General features: G+C 34.9%; 1 protein-coding gene across 2 annotated transcripts in view; it reads right to left on the bottom strand.

The window, feature by feature from the left end:
* ASXL3 (ASXL transcriptional regulator 3) overlaps nt 1-26,650 on the bottom strand; it is a 178,775-nt gene that overhangs the window by 39,305 nt on the left and 112,820 nt on the right. For both annotated transcript variants that reach the window (XM_072732136.1, XM_072732135.1), the window contains one exon: nt 22,814-22,977. In XM_072732136.1, coding sequence (XP_072588237.1) covers nt 22,814-22,977 — 164 coding nt within the window. The remainder of the gene's footprint in view (nt 1-22,813; nt 22,978-26,650) is intronic.

The raw sequence follows: 26,650 nt of genomic DNA, 5'->3' as shown, positions 1-26,650 counted from the left end.
TCAAAATGCTTATATACTCCCATTAAAGTGATAGTTCCATGAGCTTCACTTCTTCATCAATATTTTAATTGTCTATGTGTGATTTTCATTTTTGTTTGTCATACTAGCCATCTTCCTGGGTGTGTGGTTGTACTGAATCATGGCTTCATTTGTGCTTTCTTGATGACTAATGAAGCTGAGCACCTTTTATATATTTATTGGCCTTTTGAAATAACATACTTTTTTGAAGTGCCAGCTCAAGTGTTTTGCCTAAATTGATAAAAATTATTAGTATTAACAAGTAAATTTAGTGAGACTTTTAGATCACGATCCATAGAAATCAATGTCACCATTAAATGACAGCTCCAAAGATAAAGTAAAAATTTAGAAAGATACTAGTATATACAATAGCATGAAAAATACTTTGGAATAAATAAGCCCAAATGAAGATGTGTGAGACCTCTATACCAGTGGTTCTCAACCTCTTAGCCTTGGGAAATTTGCCACTTAGGGAACACTGGGTAATAGCTAGAGAAAATTTTTAATTATTAGAACTGGATGTAGGGGACCCTACTGACATCTAGTAGCTGACATCTAGTAGCTGACAAATATCTTACAGTGCGCAAACCAGCCCCTGTAAGCCTATTCCCTAGTCCCTCCACCCAACCAAAGGTGATCCAGTGCAAAATATCTTTAATGCTGAGGTTTTAGAACCCTGTTGTATACTGAAAACTATAAAATGTTAAAAAAAAAAATAAAGATTTAAGTAAATGGCAGGAATGGAGTATACAATGTTTATGGATTGGAAGACTTACCACTCTACAAATGTCAGAAGGGTATGAGGAAATTCTCTGGAGTAGTGAATATTACTTATCCATCTTGGATATGTCAAATTATTAACTCGGAAACTGTCAATATGTGCAGGTTTTGTTAATTATACTTCAATAGAACTTAATTCTTTTTTATTCTCAAAAAGTCATAATTTACAAAAAGTCAATTTGAGAGAAGTTGTACAACATCTGCTAAAGGATTTGAATCTGTAATTTAAAGTCCTCCACAAAGAGATATCCAGACCTACATAACTTTGAGTGAATTTTTCCAAACATTTTAAAAAGAAATGATAATCTTACACAAACTGTTAATCAAATAGAACATTTACTAAGTGATTTTAAGAGGCCAGCATTACCTTTACTAGCAAAACCTGACAAAGACATCACCAGAAAACATATTGCAAGGACTTGATCATAAATGTAAATATCCTAAACAAAATATTAGCAAATTGGATTTATATGTGTGTGTTTTGTTTATTCTAGGAATACAAAGTTTGATATCTGAAAAGCAACTGGTCATTTACCAGATTAATATAATAAAGGAGAAAATAATCATCTCTATAGATGCAGAAAATTTACCCTTTGTGATTAAAACACAGAAGATTAGAACAATGAACCCTCCTTAATATGATAAAAAGTTTATTTTAAAAATCCGCATTAAGCTTCCTGCATAAAGTTGAAATAGTAAAATATTTTTCCCTGAAATTGAAAGCAAGAAACAGATGGCAGATATCACCACTTCTATTCAACACTTGTACTGAAGATATTATTCCGTGCAACAATGTAATAAAGACGTTAAGTATTTTAAAAGAATAAATAAAACTGTAATTATTATAGACAACATAATTGTATACTCAGAGAGTCCAAAAGAAGCTATACACTTTAAAATTAATGAGTTAGCACATTCACTGGGAAAAATCAATACACAAAAGTTTATTTCTATATTATCAACAAGAAATAGAAACAACTTATAATACCAGCAAAAAACAGCAGACATGTAGGAAAAAATCTCTTGAAAAGCGTAAAAGACCTTGCCCAAGAAGTTAAAGAAAACCTAAATAAATAAAAGGACAAACTATATTCATGGGTGATAAGACAGAATGTGGTAAAAGTTTCTTCTCCAAACTATTCTATATATCAGATGTATTCCCTCATCAAAAGCTATGTAGTTTTATGGAAATTCATACTATTTTTCAAAATTTCTATGAAAATACAAAGGGTCACTGAAAACCAATGGAAAAAAAAAACAGAGTTGGTGGACTGTCTTTACCAGATATTAAGCTGCCAATAATCAAAATAAAAATGATTTGGTTCAAGAAGAGACAAAAGACCAATGTAAAAGAAAGGAAAAGTGTCCACAATAGATGCAGATGTATCTTGTCACTTGTTTTTTTAAACAAAGGTGACATCACATTGCAGTGGAAGAAAGGATGGCCTTTTTAATAAAACATGTTTGGCAAATTGAGTATCATCTAAAACAAATCAAACAATCTGTGCCTCATCATACTCATATTCAACTGCAAGTGGTCTGTAGATTTAAATCTAAAGGTATCATAAGGACATTTGTCATCATGACACAAAAAAAGCTTATTTTAAAAAAATCAACAAATTGGGATACATTAAAATTAAGAACTTCTCTCCATCAAAGGACATCATTTAGAGAATCAAAATATAAGCCAAAATGTGAGATACCACCAAGAACTGCCACGAATCAGTAAGAAAATGATGACCTAACAAAAAAGATGGGACTAAAGACCTGAACTAGTAATTCATGAAAGGGGATATGTAAATATCCAAAACTCCACAAAATGTTGCTCAATCTCATTAATCATCAGAGAAATGCAAATTAAAGCTACAAATAAAATTATAAAGATTGACAATATCCCATCATGGCAAAGATGTCAAATAGCCTGAATGTTTACATACTCCTGTTGGAATTAGGATAACCACTCTGCAAAGTTATTTATTATTATTTTTAAAAGCTGAATGAATACATGTAAACTCTGTAATCCAGCAGTTCAGCAGTTAGGCCACAGTCATATACCCCCAAAGACTTTTGTACTTCAGCAAACCAAGAAACACAGATTTAAAAAAGTGTTCAGAGCAGTACTGCTCAAAGTCTCAAACTGAAAACAACCCAAATGTCCATCAACAGAATCAACAAGGAAATTATGGTATAATCAGCCAATAGCATACTACACAGCAACAAGAATAAATTAATTACTGTTACAAATAACAAAAGGCATGAACCTTACCAACACAGTACTTAGCTAAATAAAACAGAGTACATACTGAATGACTTCATACATACATAGTACAAAAACAGACAAAACTGATGGTGATAAAGTCAAGGTAGTGGAATTCTCTGAGTGTTAACTGAAGAGGGGAAAAAAAGAATTCTGAAATGGAAAGATATACTTGCTCTTTTTTAAAAAAAACTGTATGTATTGCCAACTCAAGGTTGTGTTCATTTTTTTAAAAATTCATAAAATGACACAATTATCAGATGGGCAGTTATCTGTCTGTATGTTACACTTCAATAAAATGCTTACATAAAAATAAAGGAATAAATATGTTTTCCTTTCACTATTCCCTCAATTTTAGAAATAGTTGACCCATAGAACTGCCAGGATTAGATAAAGGGGAAAATGATGAAGATCCGGGATTGATAAAATGAGAAAGGATCAAAGCACATTGGAGGTTTGCTTAGAATAATGTAGGCTTAAAATTTTCTACAATTATCTGTAGTTTGGCTTATGTTTAAAAAAATCTAGAGTTCAAACAATTTTGCTGCTGAATATGGTTCCTTTTATATAATAGTAAAAACTTGTAGTCATTAACAGACCACATTTTTTTAATTTAAATAAAGTTGTCAGTCACACAAGGAATAAGAAAAACATTTTCAGTTATATTAAAAAAAATTGCAGTGTTATCTTCAAGTTTTGGAAGTGAATCTCTGTAGTTGGATGGTATCCCAATACTCTTCTTCCCCAATGAAATATACTCTTAAGGGATATTTAAAAACACAATAAATAGTAGCTTCATATCGTGACAAAGTTATTTTGCTTTTTGTAATTATGCATATGTATTTTAAGACATCCAAAAAGCAAAAATATTCCTTATTTATTAAGAATCAAATGTATATTAATATATGGAAATACACAATACATTGAAATATATTAATTAACTTGTTTTACAAAGTGTTTTTTTTCCCCCTAGCTTCCTTCCTTTCCTTTCAATGGAATCTCTGAATAGATAAAACATTAGATGAATAATTTAAATGAGAACACAGAGTACAAAAAGTAACATTCTGGAAACTATCCCAAGAGAAGATTAAAGAAAATGGGGAAATTGAACCACTTGAAGCATTTCCTCAATCATCCATTAATGCATTCTTTCTTCCCTTTCACTCACCATTTATTTAATGATATCTCTATGTACAAAACACCAGATTTAAGTAACTAAAATTTTGGCACTAAAACACCAATTAATAAAAACAGATCCATAAAGGCTTGATGCAAAATTACTGTAAGAAGAAAAATAAGTGAAATATATATTCTAAGTATCCTTATCACCTCCAAGCTCCCACATTTCAATGGCATACTTATGCAACTTATCACATTACTTTGAAAGACTGTAAATCCCGTACAAACATCTATTCAATAACTTTATCCCCTCTGTCTACCAAAGAAACAAGATACTTAGAAATAGGCTCAAACTTTATGAACTGCAAAATGCCATTTTATTGTAACCACTGAAAATCTAACATAAATTAGTTATACCATTCTCCAAAGCAAATACAAATTCCTCAAAATCATGAAAAATAATGATAAAGGTACAATCAAGAGAAATATTCTCCTTCTTTGAAGAAAAAGTACTTTAAATAATTACTACAGGTAATTAACCTAGGTATTAATAATGGTAATTGTCAAGCTCTCTGCATTGTTTGGAGATGATCTATGCTTCAATACAACTCTTTTTACAAGCTTCTCTAATATAAAAAAAGCTTAGCAAAACTGCAACTTCTCAGTGAAGTATAAATGTGAAATGTAATTCAAGATGATAGAAAGAATATAAAGTAGGTTTTTTGATGCATTTTTACTCATAGAAATAAGATGTTAATATGAATTTCATTGAAAAATATTTATTGAGTACCTACTACATTACAGCATATATCAAAATATCAATCGATTATTAACATGTCACTTTTGGAAAAAGGGTGGCTTATTTAACAAATGACTTTGGCATACTTGGTAATCCAGCAGAAAAAAACAATTTGAATCAGTATTTATTATGGTTTATAAGTGTTACATTAAAAATCTATAGGTAGTGGGGTTCCATTTCCATGATGGTATTGTGATTAGCTGTGTGAACCTGCTTCCCAGTGAAACAATCATAATAGTGAAAACTATTTTTAAAAATATTGAAATTTCTGGAATTTGTCCTAAGAGCACAAAGCAAATGAAGAAACAGTTATTCAAAAAATCTAGTAAATCTTTGTAACCACAGCAAAAGTCTATGCCACTTAAGCCCTAGCCCACTCCCTCTACTCAACAGGTTTCTGTGAGGTAACTCCTTTGCAGGTGTTTGTGGCCAGAAAGAGACTGCCTCATTTCTCAGCTCAGTCAAGGAGTATAGTTACTCAGTGGAAGGGGCAGGCCAATTTTATTTTCTTATCCCCTCTATCCCTGAGTTGCAGAGGCTAAATTCCCAGCAAGTATAGCCAAGAAGTCATGGGGTCTTTTCACCACCCAGTAACCACTCTAGGGTGGTGGTTCTACTCTTGGTATGGCAGGTCAGTATTAGTGGGGCCCTTAATGCCCTTCTTTCAGCTTACTTATAAGGTGGAGGTTTTATCCCAGCAGAGGCAAGATGAGAAAGACTAGAGCTACCACCTCTCGTCAATGCTCTGCTATGAAAGCAGAAGAGTCACATCTGTTCCCACCTCTGGAATAGTGGCTCTAGATTTTGCCCAGGCAGAGAGGAACTTCATAAGAACAGAGTTTCCAGGTTGTCTCAAAAGGAACCAGTTTTATTTAAAAAAAAGAATGTAGGGAAGTTTAAGCCAAAGGGTGCTCTTGAAACCAAGGGAGATTTTGCTAGTGAGCAATTAATGGAGACTAACAGCTCTCTAAGGGCAATAAGCTAAATAAACTAAACCAAGTTACCAGAGAGAACCAGGGAAAGAGATAGATATAAAGAGCCCTGCTGGGGTGAGGGTGGGGGGCAAACAAACCTCAAACACTGGCCTCAAAACAATCCCTGCAAAGGGGCTCTAATTTAATTGGATCAGAAATTTCTGGAGAAATTTATGCCCCAGGGCATTGTTGAAAACAATAAAGCAATTAGGCAGCGATTAATGGAGCCCAAGGGTTGGGTGTGATACCAAATGGGATTGTAAAAATTTTTAGCACAGTCTCTATTTACTCATTAATTTTATCCCCCTTGCTTACCAAGGAAACAGAACACTTAGAAACAGGCTCACAATGTTTATGAATGGCAAATGTAATTTCATTTTGACCACTGTAAACCTAATATAAAATAATTATCTCATTCCCCAAAGCAAATACAAATTCACTCTTCAAAATTATGGTAATGATAAAATAAAGGTATAAACAAAAGAAATACTCTCCTTCCTTATGGGAAAAAATAATCTCAAATAGGTATTTATAACAGTTTAACAGAAAGATCAGGGAAAGGGACAAAGAGAACTCCAGCATGACTAATTTTGGCCAAGACTGTGTTCCTTGAGAAGCAATAGTAGAGGCTTCACGTAACAGGGAAAATCAACTTAAATAAAATAATCCAGCTCAGTCTCTAATCAAAGTAATAATAAAACAACAGAAACAATCCCTGGAAATGGGGGTGGAGTGATCACTATACAGATTGTACAAACATAACTTAAAATATCCAGAGAGAAAGAAGCTGGGAGAGAGAGGCACAAAAAAACAGGTTGTGGCCCAATCAGAAAACAAAATTCCTGGTGAGAGGCCCCGACTTCGGATTTAAGAAAAAAGGTCTCAAAGCAGCCATCATAAATATCTTTAAACAACTAAATAAAGCCTTGCTTAAGTAAATTGAGAAATGTATGATAAAAAGTGTTTTTACAGATAGAAAATATCAATAAGAGATGATGACTATCAAACAGAACCAATTAGAAATTCTGGACTGAGAAGTAAAATAACTAAAATGACAATTTCACTAGGGGGACTTGACAGTAAACTTAGTGGCAGAAGAATCCGCAAACTTGAAGACAGAGCAATAAAGATTATGTATTCTAAGGAACAGACTGAAAAAAGAATTTTAAAAAAATCCCACACCCACAGCCTCAAAGAAATGTGGGACACAATTAAATGTACTAACAAATAAGCAATAGAAGTAACAAAGAGAAGCAAGGGAGAGAAGGGAGCAGAAAAAATATTCAAAGGAATTATTGTTAAAACTTTCCAAATTTAATGAAAAACATTAATCTACAAATTGAAGACACCTGACATACTTTAAGTAGGATAAATGTAGAGACATTCATGCCCAGACACATATAGTAAAAATGCTGAAAGCCAAAGAGAAAATTTTGAAAATAGCAAGAGAAAAATGACATGCCCAAAAGGACTAGAGTAACATTATCAGCGGACTTCTCATTAATCAAAAAATGAGGAGGAGAAAACCTCATTTACAATGACATTAAAAACAACAAAATAGGAAGAGATAGATATAACAAAAGAAATGCAGAAGTTACACTCTTAAATAAAAACAAAAAAGTTGAAAGAAATTAATGATCTAAATAATAAAAAAATCCTTTGTTGGTGGATCAGAGGACTTCATATTAAGATGCTAATACTCTCCAAAGTGATCTACATATTTAAAACAATTCCAATCAAAATTCTAGCTGCTTTCTTTACAAAAATTGGCAAGTTGATCCTAAAACTCATATGGAAATTCAGGATCCCAGAATAGAAAAAACAATCTTGAAAGAAAAACACAATTGCAGTACTCACAATTCTAAAAATCCAAAGGGAAAAGTTAAAAAAAAAAAAAGATTAAAATACTTTGGAGAATATTTGTAGTATATTGATATAGAGAACATATTCTGAAGCTAGACACCAAACACCATATCATAAATGAAAACTAATTTTTTTGAGCTACTAATAACTTAAAAAAGACAAAAGACTATAGATGTTTGGGGGGATAGAGGAAAATTTTCCCAACTGTTCTGTCCTTATAACATTTAGTCACATGCATATTATGCTGACCCACCTCACTCCTTCTGGCTTGCTCGTTCACACAGCCCTACTCTGACCATTCTTGGCTCATCAAGACCTGCTGTCCACTCATCCCTTCACTTCTATCCTATCCATTCTGATCTATGATGTTCTTAAGGTCTTGCTCTTCTCATCATTTGAATACACACATATAACAAAGGTCCAATCCGTGGTGGACCCACCACTCTCCACCCAGCACTTTTGGTAAAAATCTTCTCTTCTTAGCAAACAGGTTTGATAATTAAGTCTTTAACTCTGGGTTACTTATCACTTACTTCTCCAACTAGTTAATTGTGCTTTTTCAGCAAATTCACTGTCTCACTCTTCAATGATTTTTCCAAACTCCATTCTCCTCAAGCTTTTTGCCTTCTTCCCTCTTCTCATCCTACCCATCACTTCCTGTCCATGCTTTTGACTCTTACTTTTGTAGGGGAAAAAAAAAAGAATCTGTACTAATCATATAGGAAATCCCTAGATTTTACACGACCAAACTTCACACCCATCTTCTTCACCTACTTTCTTCCTCTCTTCCAGTATTCCAGAAATGGATACTGCCTCCTTTCTAAGGAAAATTTCTCCATTAGTACTTTGATCTGTATTTCCCCACCCCTGCCTTTTAAATAAGCAACCGATTTCCATTTTTATCTTATTTAACTGCTCCCTCTCAAAGGAATCTCTATATCTTTGATCACTAAACATGTTAACTCCTCTCCCAAATGAACAAATAAATCAAATACACAAAATCCACCTTTATTTTTAAATCATGCTGTTTCCATTATCCTTATGACTATTCCACTTCATAACCAAATTTTTTAAAAGATACATCTGTCTATATTCTCTCTTTGCTTCTTTAACTCAACCCTCATCAAACCCTAATCTGGCCTTCTTACCTACCAAATAAATGAAATGGTTCTAAAAAGTATACTAATCAGAAAGGAGATAAAATTACTCATTCTTAGTTATCTGGGAAACTCAGGAGCATAAAATGAAAAGCAATTCAAATCATCAAACACTGAGTAAGGTGGCTAAGAAAAAAAAATAGCTTTCTTATACACCAAATCCAACAGCTCTATTATGGAAGAAAAGACCTCATTTATGACAGCAATCTTTTAGAAACACATTGGCCTCAATATAGTCAACAACTAATTCTAAAATCTACTGCTTCATTTCCCTATACACTTTATATGTAAGGTAAAGGAAGATGGTTTCCCACCCAACTTTTCTCCTTTGATTCTCTTTTGAAGTCCTTGCTCCAAACTGGCATTTTCTCCCTACCATGTCTCTAAAATTGCTCCTGTCAAGGTCATCTGTGACATATGAAATATGATAGTTAACTCTCAATCCTCACCTTGGGGGATACTTAAGTATTAAATAAATCACACCTTCCTTCTTAAATATTCACTCTCTTGACTTGGTGATACACATTGGTTTACCTGTCCCTCATTTCACTTACCATTACTTTCACTCTTTGTCAGCTTAATCTCTTTTATTCAGCCATCAAGATTTGGAAATCTCAAGCCTTAGTCTTGGGCCCTCTTCTCATTCTGGCATATACTACGTATCATTTATAGCCATGATTTTAATTAACATCTAGATGTTGGTGGCTCCCTTTTTTTTTTTTTTAAACTTCAGCTTCAAACTCTAAACTTCATATTTATAAAGTCAAATTCTTATTCAAAATTTCCACATAGATTACTCAAATGCACCTCAAACACAACCTGTCCAAAATGAAAATCATGCTCCTCAAATCTCACCCACCTCAGTAAATGGCACCACCCTCCAACTACTGGTCTAACAAGGCACTGAAGCTGAGAGAAGAAATCAAGACAGTTATCACTCAAAGGAGAGCACAGCACCATGGACAGGAAATTCTGGAGTCCTTCTGCTTAGTGCTTATCAGTGCATAAATGTGAGAAAAACTACCAGAGGCCAGGCAAGAACTGCCTGTAACAAGCAGAGGTAACAGGGCCCAGGGCTTACAGTGTCTGTTCTCACCTGTCAGACTAGAAAAACACATGCCTCGGTAGTGAGAGGAATGTACCAGAGACTGAGCACTGCTCTGGTTCTGCCAAAGACATCTTAAGATTTCAAAGCATCAAACTGCTTCCATGTAACCTAACTGCATTGGGCTTTCTCAGAAGCCTCCTCAGAAGCTTTTTCTCACTTCTTTAAAATTATATTCCCAGGGGCTTCCGTGAACATGCACCACTTCCAGTGCTGGACTGGAAGCTCCACGAAGGCAGATGCACAGTAGTCTCGCATGACATAGTATCCCTACTGGCCAGTACATGCAGAGCCCACTGTAAAATTTTAATTAATACTTGTAAAAAATGACTGGATTCTCATAAATCTCCTTCAGTTTATTAACAGACGTTCTCAAAATAATTTTTATCCTGTTTTAGTAACACATATTCTTGTTTTCTGAATTGTCACACTTGGGCTGTTTTTTGAACTGCTAAATCTTTCCTATGTCACGTTACTGAACTCTGTCTTTTCCTCCTGAGTGAGAGGTCAGTAGGTGTTGGATCAGTATTAGCTACTGAGATGGTTTCTGTCAGAAACTTTGTTGGACTTGGTATAAATCTTTCAGGCTCAGATAAGGGATCAGGAAAAAGTATATGTTTACTCCAGTGATACTTGCCCAAGTAGAGGTTTGGCACTTGTGAAGAATAGGGATTGATTCCTTAATAAAGAACACATTTAAGGATACATCAATGAGGCTAGGCCTCCCCTTATCTAGCAAAACAGCTAGCATTTGGACAGAGAACACAAGGCAACCCCTCAGCAAGCACAGACTGGAAACATTTTCTGCAGTGGTACTCTGCTGTTCAGAGACTAAAAGCTAGCAAACATTCCCAGAAAGGAAGAGTTAGTAGAGAGATCTTCTCTGGAATGCTCCCCCCTTTCCTTTGGCTGGATCACTCATTGCTGGTTGTGTCGAAGAGAAATTTATAGTCCGCTTTAGTTAGATCCCACAAAGAGTGCTCCTTTCCAGCCCCTTTCATTTTACAAATCTCTTAGCTCAATCTAGCCTCACCTTCATTATCTCCTGCTGAAATTCCACACAGTTTTTGGCATCTGGATGGTATTCTTCCCCTAGGTTTTAGGATTGATAAAGAAATATAATGGAAAAAGCCAGTGTCATTTTAATGGAATTTAGAAGCAGGGAAGGTTATTAAATAATGCTGTTGCTGTAATCTAGAGGTTCGAACATTACTACACTGTTCACTCCCTGCTTATAATTGGTTCTTTATTTCTTTACAATGATCTTTAATAAATTTTACAAATGGAACCAAATGTTTTCTTAGGCAACTATATTTTTTGAATAGCATTTAATAACTATTAGTAGTTCTAAAGGTGATTTAATGAGTAAAATTCATTTTCTTCCTTCTACCCTTGAGCCTAATTTAGGGGTGAGAGTCACTGTATGACACCTGTTCATAATGATACATGGTGACCTAGACATTAGAATGTCCCTTATTAAAATGACAGGCATAGGCACTAATGTGTTATCTGCCATCTGCATGACTCCCTTTCTCAAGATCTATTCATTTGCATGATAAAATGAAGTTAAAGTTCCTTCTCTCTATTCTCATATAAACTAAGTATTACACATATACGTATTAAATTTTATGTAAGATACCATAAAAGTAATTATGTAAATATTAGATGATAGTACCAAATATTTAATCATCCAGTATGCTTGATCATGTGTAATTGATTATACATGGCCAAAGACAGCCTCTCAAGCCATAAAGTTCCCACTTAGTATCTCATGTAAAGGAGGAAGAAAGTGGTTTAATGCACAGAATGGGATGTTCTCCAGGTTAAATGAGTGTGTGATCCCCAATTAACTTTCTTATGCACAGGACTGAAACTCCATTTGTCAGATTGTCTATGACATGCAATTGCTTGCACATATGTACTTCAATCCAGTCTATACATTATTTGATATACTTCAAAACAGATACCAATAAACAGTATTTGATGTTAATTCTCTAGTTAGCTAAGAAATGGATAATGTCCAGAGAGAATTACTTTCCTCCATAAGCATAGAGCTCAAATGGCAAGCATGGAAATATCAGGTGTGCTCTGTAAGGATATCTTTGGCCATGTATGATTTACTATCACCAGTAAGTGACTTAGGCTAGAAGGAATATTGGATTTCTTAAGTACTTTAAGATATGCTTTCAGAAGCAAGGAAAAAGCCAGTGTCAGTTCCATTAAAATAATTACATCTCAAGTACATACTTTTACCTAAAGGCTTAAGATACTAGTATTTTTTCATATCTTTAATACTTTTGAATTTCTATAATCTGTTAGGTAAATTGACATTTCATTATAAACGCTATTTGTAGAATAAAATAACGGTATAATTTTTAAATCAATATATACAGTACATAGAGCAATCTCTAAGAGGAGCCTGAGTTATTGCAAATGTATGAGCTATTTCCATGGAGGAAAAAGATGGAAAGCCCTTTCCCATTTGCATTTATAAAGGCTGCGTGACTTCTTTAAATATATACACTGATGCCAACAGAGCCATCAGAAATCAATAAATCACATTCTCATGTGCTGTAAAATGTCTGACACACACATTCATTTTCCTAGTCCAAAATTCTCTGCAAAAGGAACTGTGTAAATGTTCCATTTTAGTTTAATGACATTCTCCACAGTTAAAATTATGTGCATTATTGCCAGTGAGTGCAAAAACCTGAAGAGCACAAAGCTAGATAGGATTTTAAAGAGCCTACACAGTACATATCCTTCAGTGGCTAGTCATTTAACAGACCATAGAGACACAGATATGAATGCAGAACAAAATTGGAAGATTAGTAAGAATGGATTGAAATGCTGCAATTACCATTTGGACAAAAATAACAGTCATAATTTATTTAGAAGCAGTTGGGGGATGGTCTTTTAAGTATTTGGAGAGACAGCCCTAATAGTCCCAATACCACCAAATGGAGGCAGAGATGAGCATCACTTAAAAATGATACAGATGACAGAAATGACAACAACCTATTCATCAGTGATGTTCAATTGGAAAGTGTAATAAAAACCTAAATATGACCCCACTTTAGCTGACATTTATTCCACCAGCTGCTATATATTTTTAAAAGGTCATAGCATTGTTCCATGTAGATATCATTTATAAAGTACAAATTCTTAAAGAAAGAAGAGATCTGCTTTGTAAAATAAAGGAGGTTCTAAAAACTCCCCAAGCATATTTTGCAGAGAGTTATGCACTAGCCATGTCTGGCTATAGACAAAAGCACTGAATTTATTCAGGTAATATTCCTACCTGGAAACTGAATGAAGAACTAGCTGCAATTCCACCCTGTTCATTAGCACTGACTAATGCTGCTTTCACCCTTTGGTTTCTTTGCACTTAATCTCTGAACTGAAATGCTATGACCAAAAAGATAGCTTTTGACCTATGTGTTTACCAAAACCTGATCATATTTGAAGTGTGTTATCTTGAGGCCCTATACTACTTCTTTAAACAATATATCTTTCTTCCTTTAAAGCCATATTTTCCCCTCCCTGAGACCTCCACTCAGTCAAGCCCCCTTGACCCTAATTTCTCTCCCTAAAGCCTGGACCCCATAATCAATCACTCCAACAAGCATCTCACAAGTTCCCTAAAATCTCTCAGTTTTTTCAATGTGAGCCTTTGAAAATCTCTAATCTTGGCAAAATCCAACTCCTGGCACTTCTGTTACCAAGCTAAATGCACAAATATTTAGGATTACTGAAGTGAAAAACACGTGAGCAGACCAACTGGACCCACTGCCATCAAATGTTAAATGGGGCCTCAATGCTGTTCAGCAACCAGCTTTTCACCAGGATGGACCCACAGTATCACCCTTCAGGCTTCTTTCTAAAGCCTTGTCAGCCTCCCGACACTCATAACCTTCTAGTGTGTGAACAAGCACACACCCCGCAGTTAAAAACCCCTCCTTTTCCAGTCTACTCTTCTCATTTATTTCTTTGCTCCTCCTCTTTTGCTTCTCTTCTCTCTGATCTCAGAAATCAGTACTTCCTGTTGTCAGAAATCAGAAGCTGACTTTTTTTCTGATTTTTAAATCAGCTTCTTGTCTAATATAGCCCATCCTGTCTCATTATTCTGAACCTTGGTCAATAAATCAAACCCTCTTTCTTCTATCTTCAATTTCTCCCAACAACGACCTCAATTTTTAGGACAAACACATGTTTAAGCCTACCCTGGCTTTTAAGACATAGCCATCTTCTGCTACTTTCAACTGTGCAATAAACATTTACTGCCTAAGATATATATTTAATTCCTCCTTCTGACCCAAATCCAATTACCAAGTCTTGATAGTTTTATCCCTAAAATGTCTCCTCAATTCCTGTGTTGAAGTCCTCACCTCCAGTGTGACTATACTTGGAAACAACACCTTTAAAGAGGAAATTAAGCATAAATGAGGCTGTAGGGCAAGGCCCTAACCCAATATGGTGAATGTCTTTATAAAAAGAGGAAGGGACAGCAGGGATGTAGGCACATAGAGAAAAGGGGCCATGTGAGGACACAGCAAAAAGGAATCTTTCTGCAAGCCAAGGAGAGAGATCTCAGGAAAATCCAACCAGGCCAGCACCCTGATCTTGGACTTACAGCCTTCAGAACTGTGAGAAAATAAATTTGTTTTTAAGTCACTCAGTCTGTGGTATTTTGTTATAGCAACAACAGCAAACTGATGTCTCATGAATTAGGCATTTCTTTTTCATTCTATAATGCTTTTGGCTAAGTTCTTATGCTTATCAAACACATTATACTAGCTTCTAAGTGGATTCCCAGCCTATATTCATTCAGTCATTCAAAAACTGTTTACTGAACACTTACTCCATGCTAGGCACAGTGACTAGAAGACAGCCACAAAGCCACTGTCCTGGGGCTTCTTTTTTCTTGAGTGAAGACAAATACGTAAGCAAGTAACTATTAACTATGATTAAGTCCTGGGAGGAAAATAAACAGAAAAGTAAGTCCGAGGACAACTGAAGAGGCTACTCTACATGGGTGGAAGGACAAGAAAAGCCTTTGTGAGGAGATGACACTGACAGGGTGGATGAGAATAAGCTGGCCTTGCCAAAAGATGCCAAAAAGTGCCTCTAGCAGTGCTCTTAGCAAGCACAGGTGCTAGGAGCAGAAGGTTTAGATATAGGTTTAAAGACAGAATGGCTAGAGCTTAGCCAGGTGGAAAGTAGGAGAATCTCTTTCCTCTACTTCATGCTTTATTCCTTCAACAGAGTCCTTTTCTAAAATAGAAATGAAATAATGTCACGCTCCAAACATAAAATCTTGGTATGTACTACATTGTTTACACAGAAGGCCTTTTTTAAAGATTTGCTTCACCTCCCCTTCTAAACTCAGTTTACTCATTCTGTACCCCCTCTCAAATTACATGTTGATGGACAGCAGATCCTTCTTTGCCTGTGTTTGGGGAGCATGTAGAAGAAAGAGCATGAACTTAGGAGTCAGACAAAGGGGTGTTCAAATTTTGGTTCTCATGTCTTGGAAGAAGACAGGCATAGGCACTAAGTAAGTCCTTTCCTGATCCTTACTGATCATAGATACAGATACTGATCATAGGCACTAAGTAAGTCCTTTCCTGATCCTAAGTAAGTCCTTTCCTGATCCTAAGTAAGTCCTTTCCTGATCCTTACTTTCACATAGATACAGAGGGGTTAATAGTACAAACTCTTTAGAGAGTTATAGCAAGGATTAGTGATAATTGATGTAGAAGGCTTAGCACCATATGTCATCAATATTACTACTGTCACACACTGTCTCCTCTACTCGGAGTGCTTACCACACTTCTTTTCCAGGTAAATTTCCTCCATCTTGCCAGATGCAGTTTAGACAACACATTCTCTTTGAGGTGTTCTCTAATTCCCACATACAAAGTATAATTAACTCATTTTTCCTCTGGAACAATGTCTATGCTACCGCCATAGCATGCTTCTGTAACTATATGCTTTTTCATCTCTCTCTTCCCTCTAGAACCATTACTTCTCTCAGGGTTGGAACTGTGACTTTATTGATATTTGTATTATCAGTGCTTATCAAGCACATAATAGGTGTTAAATAAACATTGGTTGGATGAATGAATGAATTATATATTCCATTCCTTCCTTGAACCACTAGAATTTGGTTAACCTTAATATTATTCTACTTAAATCTTCAAAAAGTCTGTCAGTCAGGAGTCCCAGCAGGCATAGATGGCTTATTCAAGTTAGCATCATTTGAAGAGAGTAAATTAAAGCAACTACTCACAAAGAAAGGTATCTCAGGGTGCAGCAAACCACCAAGGAGAGTTCAGTAAACTAAAGCTAATAGTAAAACGTAGTATTTGACCTGAAGGGTACCAAGAGAAAGGGTTTATCAGAACTTGGACAGAAAGAGGGCTATATGGAGAGGACCTTTTGATAGGAGCTGGTCGATGGACACATCATGTGCTGACCACACAGTGCAGGTGAGGGGCTCAATCTCACTCTTCTTTTGACCAAACTCTTTTTGGAGCTCCCCAATAGCTGAACCCAATTAAATCCATGGGCCTTCTCTTCCTGCTTCCAAAAGATTCAGGACTGAAGCTTAAAACAATATAGGCCCCTGTCCTGAAAAAGGAGCAAAGGGACCCATGATGGCCCAAAGTGTGATCATAAAGCCTTATGTGGTGAGGTAAAGTATCTGCATGGAGGGAAGCCCTGAGAGGAGCTACAGAGGTATTGCACAGTGAGGAATTCCTCCTACACTGAGGAAGGGCCTGATATGCAGGAGGTACCCAAGTGGGATGGGTGGATAAGTAGCCTGTCATAGAGTGTGAGACTGGGTGTAGTAAAGGAGACCATCCACATGGGACAGTATGGAAGAGTGGCTGCCTATAAGGGGATTGATTAAATATTTAGGTAAATTAAGGTAATAAAAACTGGGTCTCTTAGTGTCAGTGTAAACTATGGAAAGGAGGAAAATTAGAATAAACCATGGGGTATTAGGTAAAGCCTGGAAGTATAAATGTAAATTCTTGGTTTACAAGATATAGATTATATAGATATAGACACAAGATACATATAGAAGTAAATGTTGATATAAATTGTGTTATGTTTATAGATTCTGAAAGATTCATCGTCTTTCTTCTGTAAGGTGTTCCTTGTCTCCAAGAGACAGAGGTAAGGAGGTATTCATTCATACACACATGCACAAAGACTACACTTGCTATGACATCCGGATTCCAAAGTACTATCCTCCACTACAAGGAACTATGGCTCCTTGAAGAAAAGGTTCATTCCAGGGCCTGGGCAAAAAAAGTCTAAGAGGAGACTGGAACAATGTGATGTGCTTCAAAGTAATGAAGTGATCAGAGGGCAATGGAGACATCAGAAGTTACAGGAGCCAGCTTGAACAGGCTGTCAGTAACCAAATGTGGGACAATTTGAGCATAGTCATCTATTGAAAAAACAGAAAACAATGAACCCATACAGATACAAATAAATGAATAAACTGAAGGTCTGAAGAGAAAGGATATTTACACAGTTTAAAAGAACCTCCTCACAAAATACTATTTAATTACAAAGAGAGAAGTAATTGTACTGCAGAAGACTGGCAGATACATTTTAATCAAATGATCAAGTGAACATCAGTGGTATTGGGACACATAAATATTATGTGCCAACTAATAGGTGCAAGGTACAAATATTTAAAGACATAATTTACTGGGGGAGGAGTGGGGTCTTGGACAGATAAACAGGCCAGAAACTAATTCTCTAACATATCTTCAAATTTTCTAAAAGTTTATGATTATTTAAAAATTAAAAAAAAAATACAGAAGGCATAGGTCCTCCTGGTGCCTTAGTCCATACATGGTTTAGCCTCCTGCAGCAAAGCAGAGTGAAGAAGACTGATGGGTGATCTACAGGGACAAAGGAAAGATATCCCACTTACTCCCCAGTGACCTCCTAACATCCATTTGATCCTGTTGCCTGAACCAAATTAAAATCCATGGGACCTGGACAAAACCTGCACATGATGATCTCTGATATATTTGCTATTTTCTATTCCCTGGCTTCTTCCCATACTTTCTTAGTCACGCCCTCTCACAAATACATGTATTCCTCTGGGATGACTGTTATCTTGTAGCCTCATCAAATCGCACAGTTGATGTCATTATCTACGTAGATTTTATAAACAGATGTAAACTAACTTCATCTCCTTCAGCTTTAAAACCTGAACATAGAACATTTCATGTAGTAGCAGCATCTCAATCCAACATGTTAAAATCAAACTCAATACCCACCCCACTACAGTGGGCACTGTTAGTGGACGACCAAGATTCTCCCCCACCCCCAATTGCATATCCTCTAAAATAACTTCCTAAAAACCAGATTTCTAAGGCACCCCTGACCTCTATCACAGTGCACTATTTTACTTGAGATGGTGAGCACACTGAAGCTCAAGACTAGGTCTAGCTGCTCTAAACAATTTGGATATTCCATTTCATGGCCAGAGGTGGTGTTTAAGAAGGTCATGTGATCTAAGTAGTACCATTAGGGTGAATCTTAGATCTTTTCTTTGAAATACTGGGACAGAATTATTTTCCCCATGAATGTAAACCAGGGGCAAATACTCATTCTTTGATTCAAGTAGGCATCCTATCACAAAGGGGAATTAGAAAAAAACAAAAATCCAAATTACAATAGTGCCAACAACAAGAAAGATGATTTTTAAAATTAATTCATTAAATAATAATGAAATGGGTTCTTGACAATAAGTGGATCCTAGGACCAAAAACTGGAAGCCCTCTTTAACTTGTCTTCTAATTACCTAAGCCAATCAATTCCTTTATATCTAAGTTTGAGTTTGATTTTCTGTTACTTGCAGTATAACATGTAAAGGAGAGTAAAATTAAACATAAAACTAGATGTGAAAATGTTATAAAACAAGAAGTTAACATACATGAAATCTAAGATAAGCAGGCCTCTATAAAAGAAAAGTAAAAATACAGAAAAACAAAATACCAGACAGGTTGGCATAATGACAGTTGGCACTGTCAAGATAAATGGGAAACCTAGCTTCCATATTTTCAAGATGTGATAACTGAAAGATCCCCAACTTTATATGGTCCAGAGTCAGAGGCAGGTAGGGACTACACCAGGGGAGAAATTTGGTAGAAACCTGGAGAGCCAAAGGAAGGAAACAGGAAACTTGGAACTTCCAAACTCTATACAAATATATAAAGACAAGCTTTCTTACATAAGTGAAACTCTGAGGTATTTCAAATAATTATAGTGCTTTCCACTGGCTCAAATAAATGTATGTAATCAGCTTCACATTTGCATACCTTTTCTACTCATTCTGGCTGAGAAAGTAGTGGTGGTGTTCAATCCCATCTGGATATTTCTAAGCTGTACTAAAACAGCAGCAGTTTGGGGAGCTTGTTGTAAGTCGGCTACTACTTTCTGACACGAGAGAGGATTCAGCTCATCTCAAGCAAGGCACACAGAAACAGAGCTCTAAATTTCTTGGTATCAAATGTTGATAGGCCCACAGAGCCTTTCTGTCTTCCCAAGTCACCCTAGATAAAATCTCCAGTTGCCTTCTAGACCTTTTACAACCCCATCCCACAGGCAATCTGTCATTTATTCCTACTCAAGTTGGTTGAAACTATGCCTGGAATTCAGTCCTTTCTTCTCATTTCCAAGGCCAATGCCCAAGGTCACAGCCTTATCTCATATCTCAACTATTCCAATTGTCTCTTACCCAGTGTCTCTGTGTCTTATCTTTCTGTCTGTCCAATCCATCATTCAGAGGGCTACTAGCTCCTAGGAGAAAATAAGGAATGCATTTTATTTATCCTTTGTCCCTCCCCTATGTCTAGGCATGAAAATAACTGTTTAAATTACTCTATCCATGCCATTTCTCATTTGAAAAACTCTCTGATGGTATCCACTAGTTTCAGAAAAAGTTTGAAGGGCTTAATCTGCAACCAGGTCATTAAGGTTGTAAACCATACTCCCCATCATCAGAGTAGCTCACCACTTTCCCCCCATAGGATGATCCAGTCATACTGAACTAGTAAATCTTGTGGAACACACAAGCAGTAAATCGTTATAAATGACATGCTCTCCCTCTGTCGATTTCACTTTCCCTTGGCTCTACTTACAAAACACCTATAAGTTCTTCAAGGCTCAAATGAAGTATCCTTTCCACCAAAAAATCTTCTACAATATTAGTTTCTAATTAAAGTTCTTCATCCTCTGTGCCTGCAGAAGATTTTCTTTAAATGTATATTTTGATATTTATATTGCACTTCCTGGTTATACTAAATTTGGCGTAGGTTTACCCAGTTATTAGACTTCTTACCTAGCAATGAACGAAGTATATTGTATATCAGCATGAGGCTGTCTTTCTCCTATCTGTGATTTCTCCACAAGATTCATTCTTACATCCTCTGTATTTAACAAAGTATATATAGTACACAGTACATACCTGGTAAATACAGCTTGAGTAATTTACCAGTGGACTAAATGTTCTATGAGGACAGGTATTATGCCTTAATCATTTACACTTCTCACAGTGACTGGAAAATTGAGGAACAGAAGCTGCTACAGATTGAATAAAATACTAAGCTTAGACTGGTCTTCTGGGTAACCAAAATATTTGGCTAAACCTAGGGCAATCTGTCATTTGTTCATTCCAAAAGATCTATTGAGAACCTTGTAGTGCCAAATCTTATTCCAGGAGCTGGGGAAAGAATTATAAACAAGATAAACCACACGTATGTTGAGGTGGAGGAAACAGTTCTACAGCTAATAAATCAGTCTCACCAACCTCCCCAAAAAAGTTTTTCCTTAACTCCCAAATTTCAGTTCTTACCCACACAAATCTGAAACCTGAGAGTCATTATGGCTTCCCCCATACCTTGTTCAACTGTTACTTGACAAAATGTAAAATTGCTACCACTGGATGATGTTGGTGATGATGGTGATGATCACATTATCTTCTTCCTCTTTAATTTCAACACTATTCTCCAAATTCAAGCCCTCATTTTGCCTTTTTGGAACAACTAAAATTGCTTCCTAACAACTCTTCCCATTTTTATGCTTCCCATCTCTGCATTCCCTTTCAATACTGTGAGAATAATTTTCTTAAAAAGCAACAATCTTACTATATTACAGCTGTGCTCAAAAGCCTTCAATGGCTTTGCAAACACAGGGAGAATACTATTCAGACTCCTGAACGTCATACTCAAGGAATCTTCCAAAATTGACTTCCAATTTGTCTGTCCAGATTCTTTTGCACTGTTCTACCTACAATCTAGACTCCCATAAAATTAGCTTTTGATTTTATATCTTTGAACTTTTCACTTGGTAGATTTCCATCTATTTTATTTAACTCTTGCCTACATCTCAAGGTCCAATTCAAGGACCTTAAGTTTGTCTCTGATTTTCCCCTTCAGCATATGAAAGCTCAATATACTTTGTTCTTTCCCCTCTAGGCTTACCTGTTTCTACCTCACATTTTGATTATTCATAAATATAGTTTATGTATCCAACTAAAGCATACTTAATCATCAATAAATACTTAATGGGCACTTACTGTCTTTCCATTGCTCCAAAGTATCTAAAACATACCATATTCATAGTAAACATCAAACAAATTTTCAAGGAATGAAGGCAAACCTCAAAACAGAAGTGTACCCAAAATCAAAATAATCTTTTTCTAAATATGGACAATAATCTCCACCAAAGAGATACATACAAGTGGCAGAAAACTGTAGCTCATCACATTTTAAATATATATGAAAGGAGGCAGCTAAGTTCATAGAAAACAGAATCAAATAAAAAGCTAAGAAAATTTATTCAAAGTAATATGGAAATGTTGAATCAATCTCACTCATTTCAGTATATGGATGTACCTCTCATTTTGAGATGCAAATACATAAACACATACACATTATGTCCATCAACTGGAAACTATATTCAGTGTCAAAATTTATTGAAATAAGAATCACAAGGAAATTTTTCCTAGTTGCCATTTAATAACTTTTGTGAAATTTAATAAAAGATTATGTGATGAAATATTTTTTTCCTTTTCTTTTGTAAGGAAACAGCTTTAGAAGATGATTGATGCCTGCTATTATGGGTCTATATTTGTATTTCCTTATTTTAGAGGCTTTTTGAAATACAAAAATAAACTTAAAGCATTTCCAGTTATACTAAGAAAAAAAAGATAAAAGGTAGATTATTTATAGGCAATCATATTCATGATGATAGAGTCTCAGAAGGCAACTGCAAACATAAATTTTAAATGCTTTTTGGAAGGAGTTGAGAATAAAAACATTTACATAATTTCTTAGAAACCCTGGCTTTTTATTGCTGCACTTCAATATTCCCTTCAGGCAAAGGAGCAGCTACTTCAAAGATTTATTTGATAATGGAATGTTTGATTTCTTTGTTTTCCTTTCCAATGTGGAAAGGTCTATTGTTTTCACTCTATAGCAACATGCTATATTTTAAAATTTGAATTGGCTCTCTACTGATAATAAAAATGGTTCTCTTTTGGCAAATTAAACACACCAATGCTAGCAATGAGTATATATATTATAAATATACTATATTGTTACAAAAATGGTCCATACATGTTTCAGTGATCTTTGAAAACAGAACTGCTACTTCACAAATAATGTAACTAGTGACTAGTATCAAATGTCTAAAACTCCCACTTACCTGCCTATCCACTTCTGGGAGCAAAAGCAGGAGGTATTGTTGAAAATGCTGAGGTAAGGAAGCAAATGTATGTTTATTTATTAATGCCCTCAAGTTAGTGTTGACAAGAATAGATCCTGGGGTTTCTATGTCAATGTCCTCAGCTTTGGTCCATTTCAAGTGTCCTGTGATAAACAAGCAAGATAATAATTCACTGTAGGCTTGGGAAAACACGCAAATATACATACACATATATGTACACATCAAACATATTCAATAATGTGTTTAATTCTGTTGTCGTTTTTGAAAGTGACATTTCAGAAGGAACTCTCCAAAGTTTGTGTTTTTGTCTTGTCTTACTCGTCTTTTATTTTCATAATGTATACTTTACTCAATATTGTCTGTGTATTTTAGTCAAAGTAGACCAGGTCTAGATGAAGAAGTATTTTCATTTCGGTTTTCCAATTAATCAGAATTGTAAAAAGCTTTGGGAGCATAATGATAGCAACTATAATTATAGATTCTATAAGACCTTAGATCAATAATAACAATAATAACAGTGCTGTTAATTTTAAAAGCGATATTGACAGCTAGCTGAGAGCTGTGTGATTCTCTATATTTTAGGCAGAGCACTGAGCACTAGATTATTTCAAAAGATTCCTATTCGGAGTATTTTGAGAATATAATTTAAAAAGCAATCCTTTATAAAAAATATTAGTTTCAAGGTCTAAAATACCAATACACTTTGAAGGATAATTCTACAAGTCAAGGTACACTGACCTCCAACAGAAGGTTATGTGTAGAATGTACAACTCAAAATTATGACATAAGAAAATAATCCACTCTAACAAACAGACAGCTGAGCATCATACAGAAGAATTGCCACTTTCAGTTACCTGAGTTAAGAGAACACCCTGAATGTGAGTTGTTTTAATAGAGTATGTTTTAAATCAAGGGTCAGCAAATTGTGGCCCATGAACTATATTCAGTCCAATTTTTGTTCTGGTAAATAAAGTTTTACTGGAACACAGTAAATGTCCGATTTTTAGCTACTGCCTAGGTCTGCCTTTGCACCACAATGCAGAGTTGAATAGTTGTGCCAGAAATCACATGACCTATATTCACTCCCCAGCCCTTGGCAGAAAAAAATTGCCAACTCTTGTTTTAAATAAATAGAGACAAAATACAGAATGAAAGCCATTTATTAACAAACAGGGAACCATGATAAAAGAATAGGCAACTTTGAAACAGAACTAGACAGAACACTTAGAAATGAAAATTTAGTTTTTAAACTAAAAAAGTAATGGACACAGCAAAGGAAAGAATTCCAAACAAAATATAGAGCTGATAAAAATATCTACAATGCAGCATAAAAAATGAGACAAAAAACAGGAGAGTGAAGAAATACAGAGAAGGGTATAAGCAATCAGAATGAACATCTACAGAAGACTCAAAAACAGTAGATGGAGGACAGGCAATATTTGCGGAGCTAAAGGCTCACATTTTTAGAACTTTTCTGAAAAAAAAAATTATGAGTTCTCAGATAAAGCAATACACCAAATTTCAAGAAGGACAAGTTTTTGTCTGATGTGCTGAAATTAAAAACATCAAAAATAAGAAGAGTATCTTATAACAATCTTTAAGAAAAATAGATTATATCCAAAGGGGTGATAATAAGACACAGATATTTTATCAATGAATAACAGCACTAAAATATCTTCAAAGGATCAAGAGAATACAAGCATCAATCTAGATGATGGCAATGATATAAGAACATTTTTAGGATCAGGGCACTAGGATGGCTCAGTCAAGTACGCATCTGACTCAATTTCACCTCAGATCACGATCTCAGGGTCCTAGGATTGAACCCCTAGTTTGGCTATGAAATCAAAAGGGAATATATTTGAGATTCTCTCTGTCCGCCCCTCCCTGGCTTTCCCCTACTCCTGATCACTTTCTCTGTCAAATAAATAAATAAATAAAATCTTTTTAAAAAACCAAAACAAATATTTTCAGGATCTAAAATGGGAACTCTATCCTTTAAAGAATTCTCCTAAAATAATCACTAGTAGATATTCTCATCAAATGGAGAAATTAAGTGAAAGAAGAAATGAATGGGTTGCAGAAGCTATGGTCAACTGAAAGACTAATAGATCAGAGGAGCTCCAAGTATATATCAACTGTGAAAAATAATACTAAGAACTAGTGAGAGTTACATAAAGGAAATAAAAAAGTTAAATAAAAAGAAAACAAAATGGAAAATAACTGCATGTATGATAAGACAGCATGACCGAAATGCCAGCACTAACAAACCCTGGCCTGATTTGGGAAGGAAAGAGATGTGGACTAGTTCTTTACCTGGTGAAAGCTCTAGAGGTGACCCCTAGAGGCAATGAGAAAGAGTAATAAAAGAATACCTGGGGAAAAAATCTCAATGAATCAAATGGAAAGTATAAAAGCAGGAGGAAAAAACTCAAAATAAAGTCCAAGAAAATCAAAATACAGATTTTCATTCTAGATTTTTAAATTTTTTTATTGAAGTTTGATTTGCCAACATATAGTACAACACCCAGGGCTCATCCCATCATTCTAGATATAAAAAGCAATACAATCCAGCTATATGCTGCTTATAAGAAAAAAAAAACTTAAAAATCATAACGAATACATGAAAATGAAAAAGACATACCAGGTTGAGACTCAAGCAACAAAATAGTACAACAATATTAACATCAGACAACATAAGCAAAGGTAGAAAACCTTATTGGGGGTTAGAAGGATCATTAAGTGTAAAAGGAATAATTCACTGAGAAGATATAATGACCTTAAATCTGAAAGCACTTAAGTACTCTCTTAACTAAAAAGAGAATGTGACATTATACAATGCCAGTGGGAAGTCTTAACATCTTATGCCAGAAACTGAGACATCAGACAAAAAAAAAAAAAAAAAAATCTGTCTTAATAAGAGAAGTTTAACAATTCAATAATCAATGTTGACCAATGAATTTAACATAGGGCACTGCACTGAGCCATTAGAGAAAGCAATGTTTCATCATTACTCAGGGAACAGTAAAACAAACAAAAACCTGACCAGTGAGTCACTACAAATACATTTAATTAGGTAGTTATAACACAAACACAGCAACTCTCCAATTCTCTCATACTCATTATATATTTGGACACTCAAAAGCATTCTTCTAAGTATTTCATACATTAAAGAAAAAAAATTAATGGAAATTAGAAAATACTTGGATTCTAAATGACAATGCCAAAATTTGTGAAATGTAACTCAGTTTAAAAGGTGTATCTATTACAGATTAGAAAAATATTGAAAATTCAAGGTTAAGTGTATGAATCAAGAAGTTAATAAATGAACTAGAAAAATTTGAGAAGGAAGGATTACAAAAATAAAAGTATATAGTCATAAAACAAAAAAGAAGGACAATGAAGACCATCAACACCAGGAAAAGGGGTTTTGTTTTTATATTAGACTAATAAAATAGATATACCTCTGGTAAGACATGGTAAAAAGAGGAGTGAAAGGTAGGAACATAATTCTAGATATAGTATACAAGACACATATAATGGAAAATTGATTTTAAGCTGTGTAATATGATCCTATGACTACTGAATATCTCTGAAGACCAACAATTTTTAAGTTATAAATATTATTAAATTTAATTTAAAATTAATTTAAAATAGAAAACCCGAATAGATTTGCAAAAACTTTTGAAAATAGGTAACCTCCTCTACCCCACATACAGAATACATATTATAAATAGCCCTAAAGATGAGTTTCACCAATCCATTAAGGAACTCTCCCACCATTTCATTTTGTAAATATTCCATAGAAAAGGTTTA

This window comes from Vulpes vulpes, chromosome 13, assembly GCF_048418805.1.
Source record: "Vulpes vulpes isolate BD-2025 chromosome 13, VulVul3, whole genome shotgun sequence".
Taxonomy (NCBI): Eukaryota; Metazoa; Chordata; class Mammalia; order Carnivora; family Canidae; genus Vulpes; species Vulpes vulpes.
Note: the sequence above shows the minus strand (reverse complement) of the source record. Positions and strands in the feature narration are given on the sequence as shown.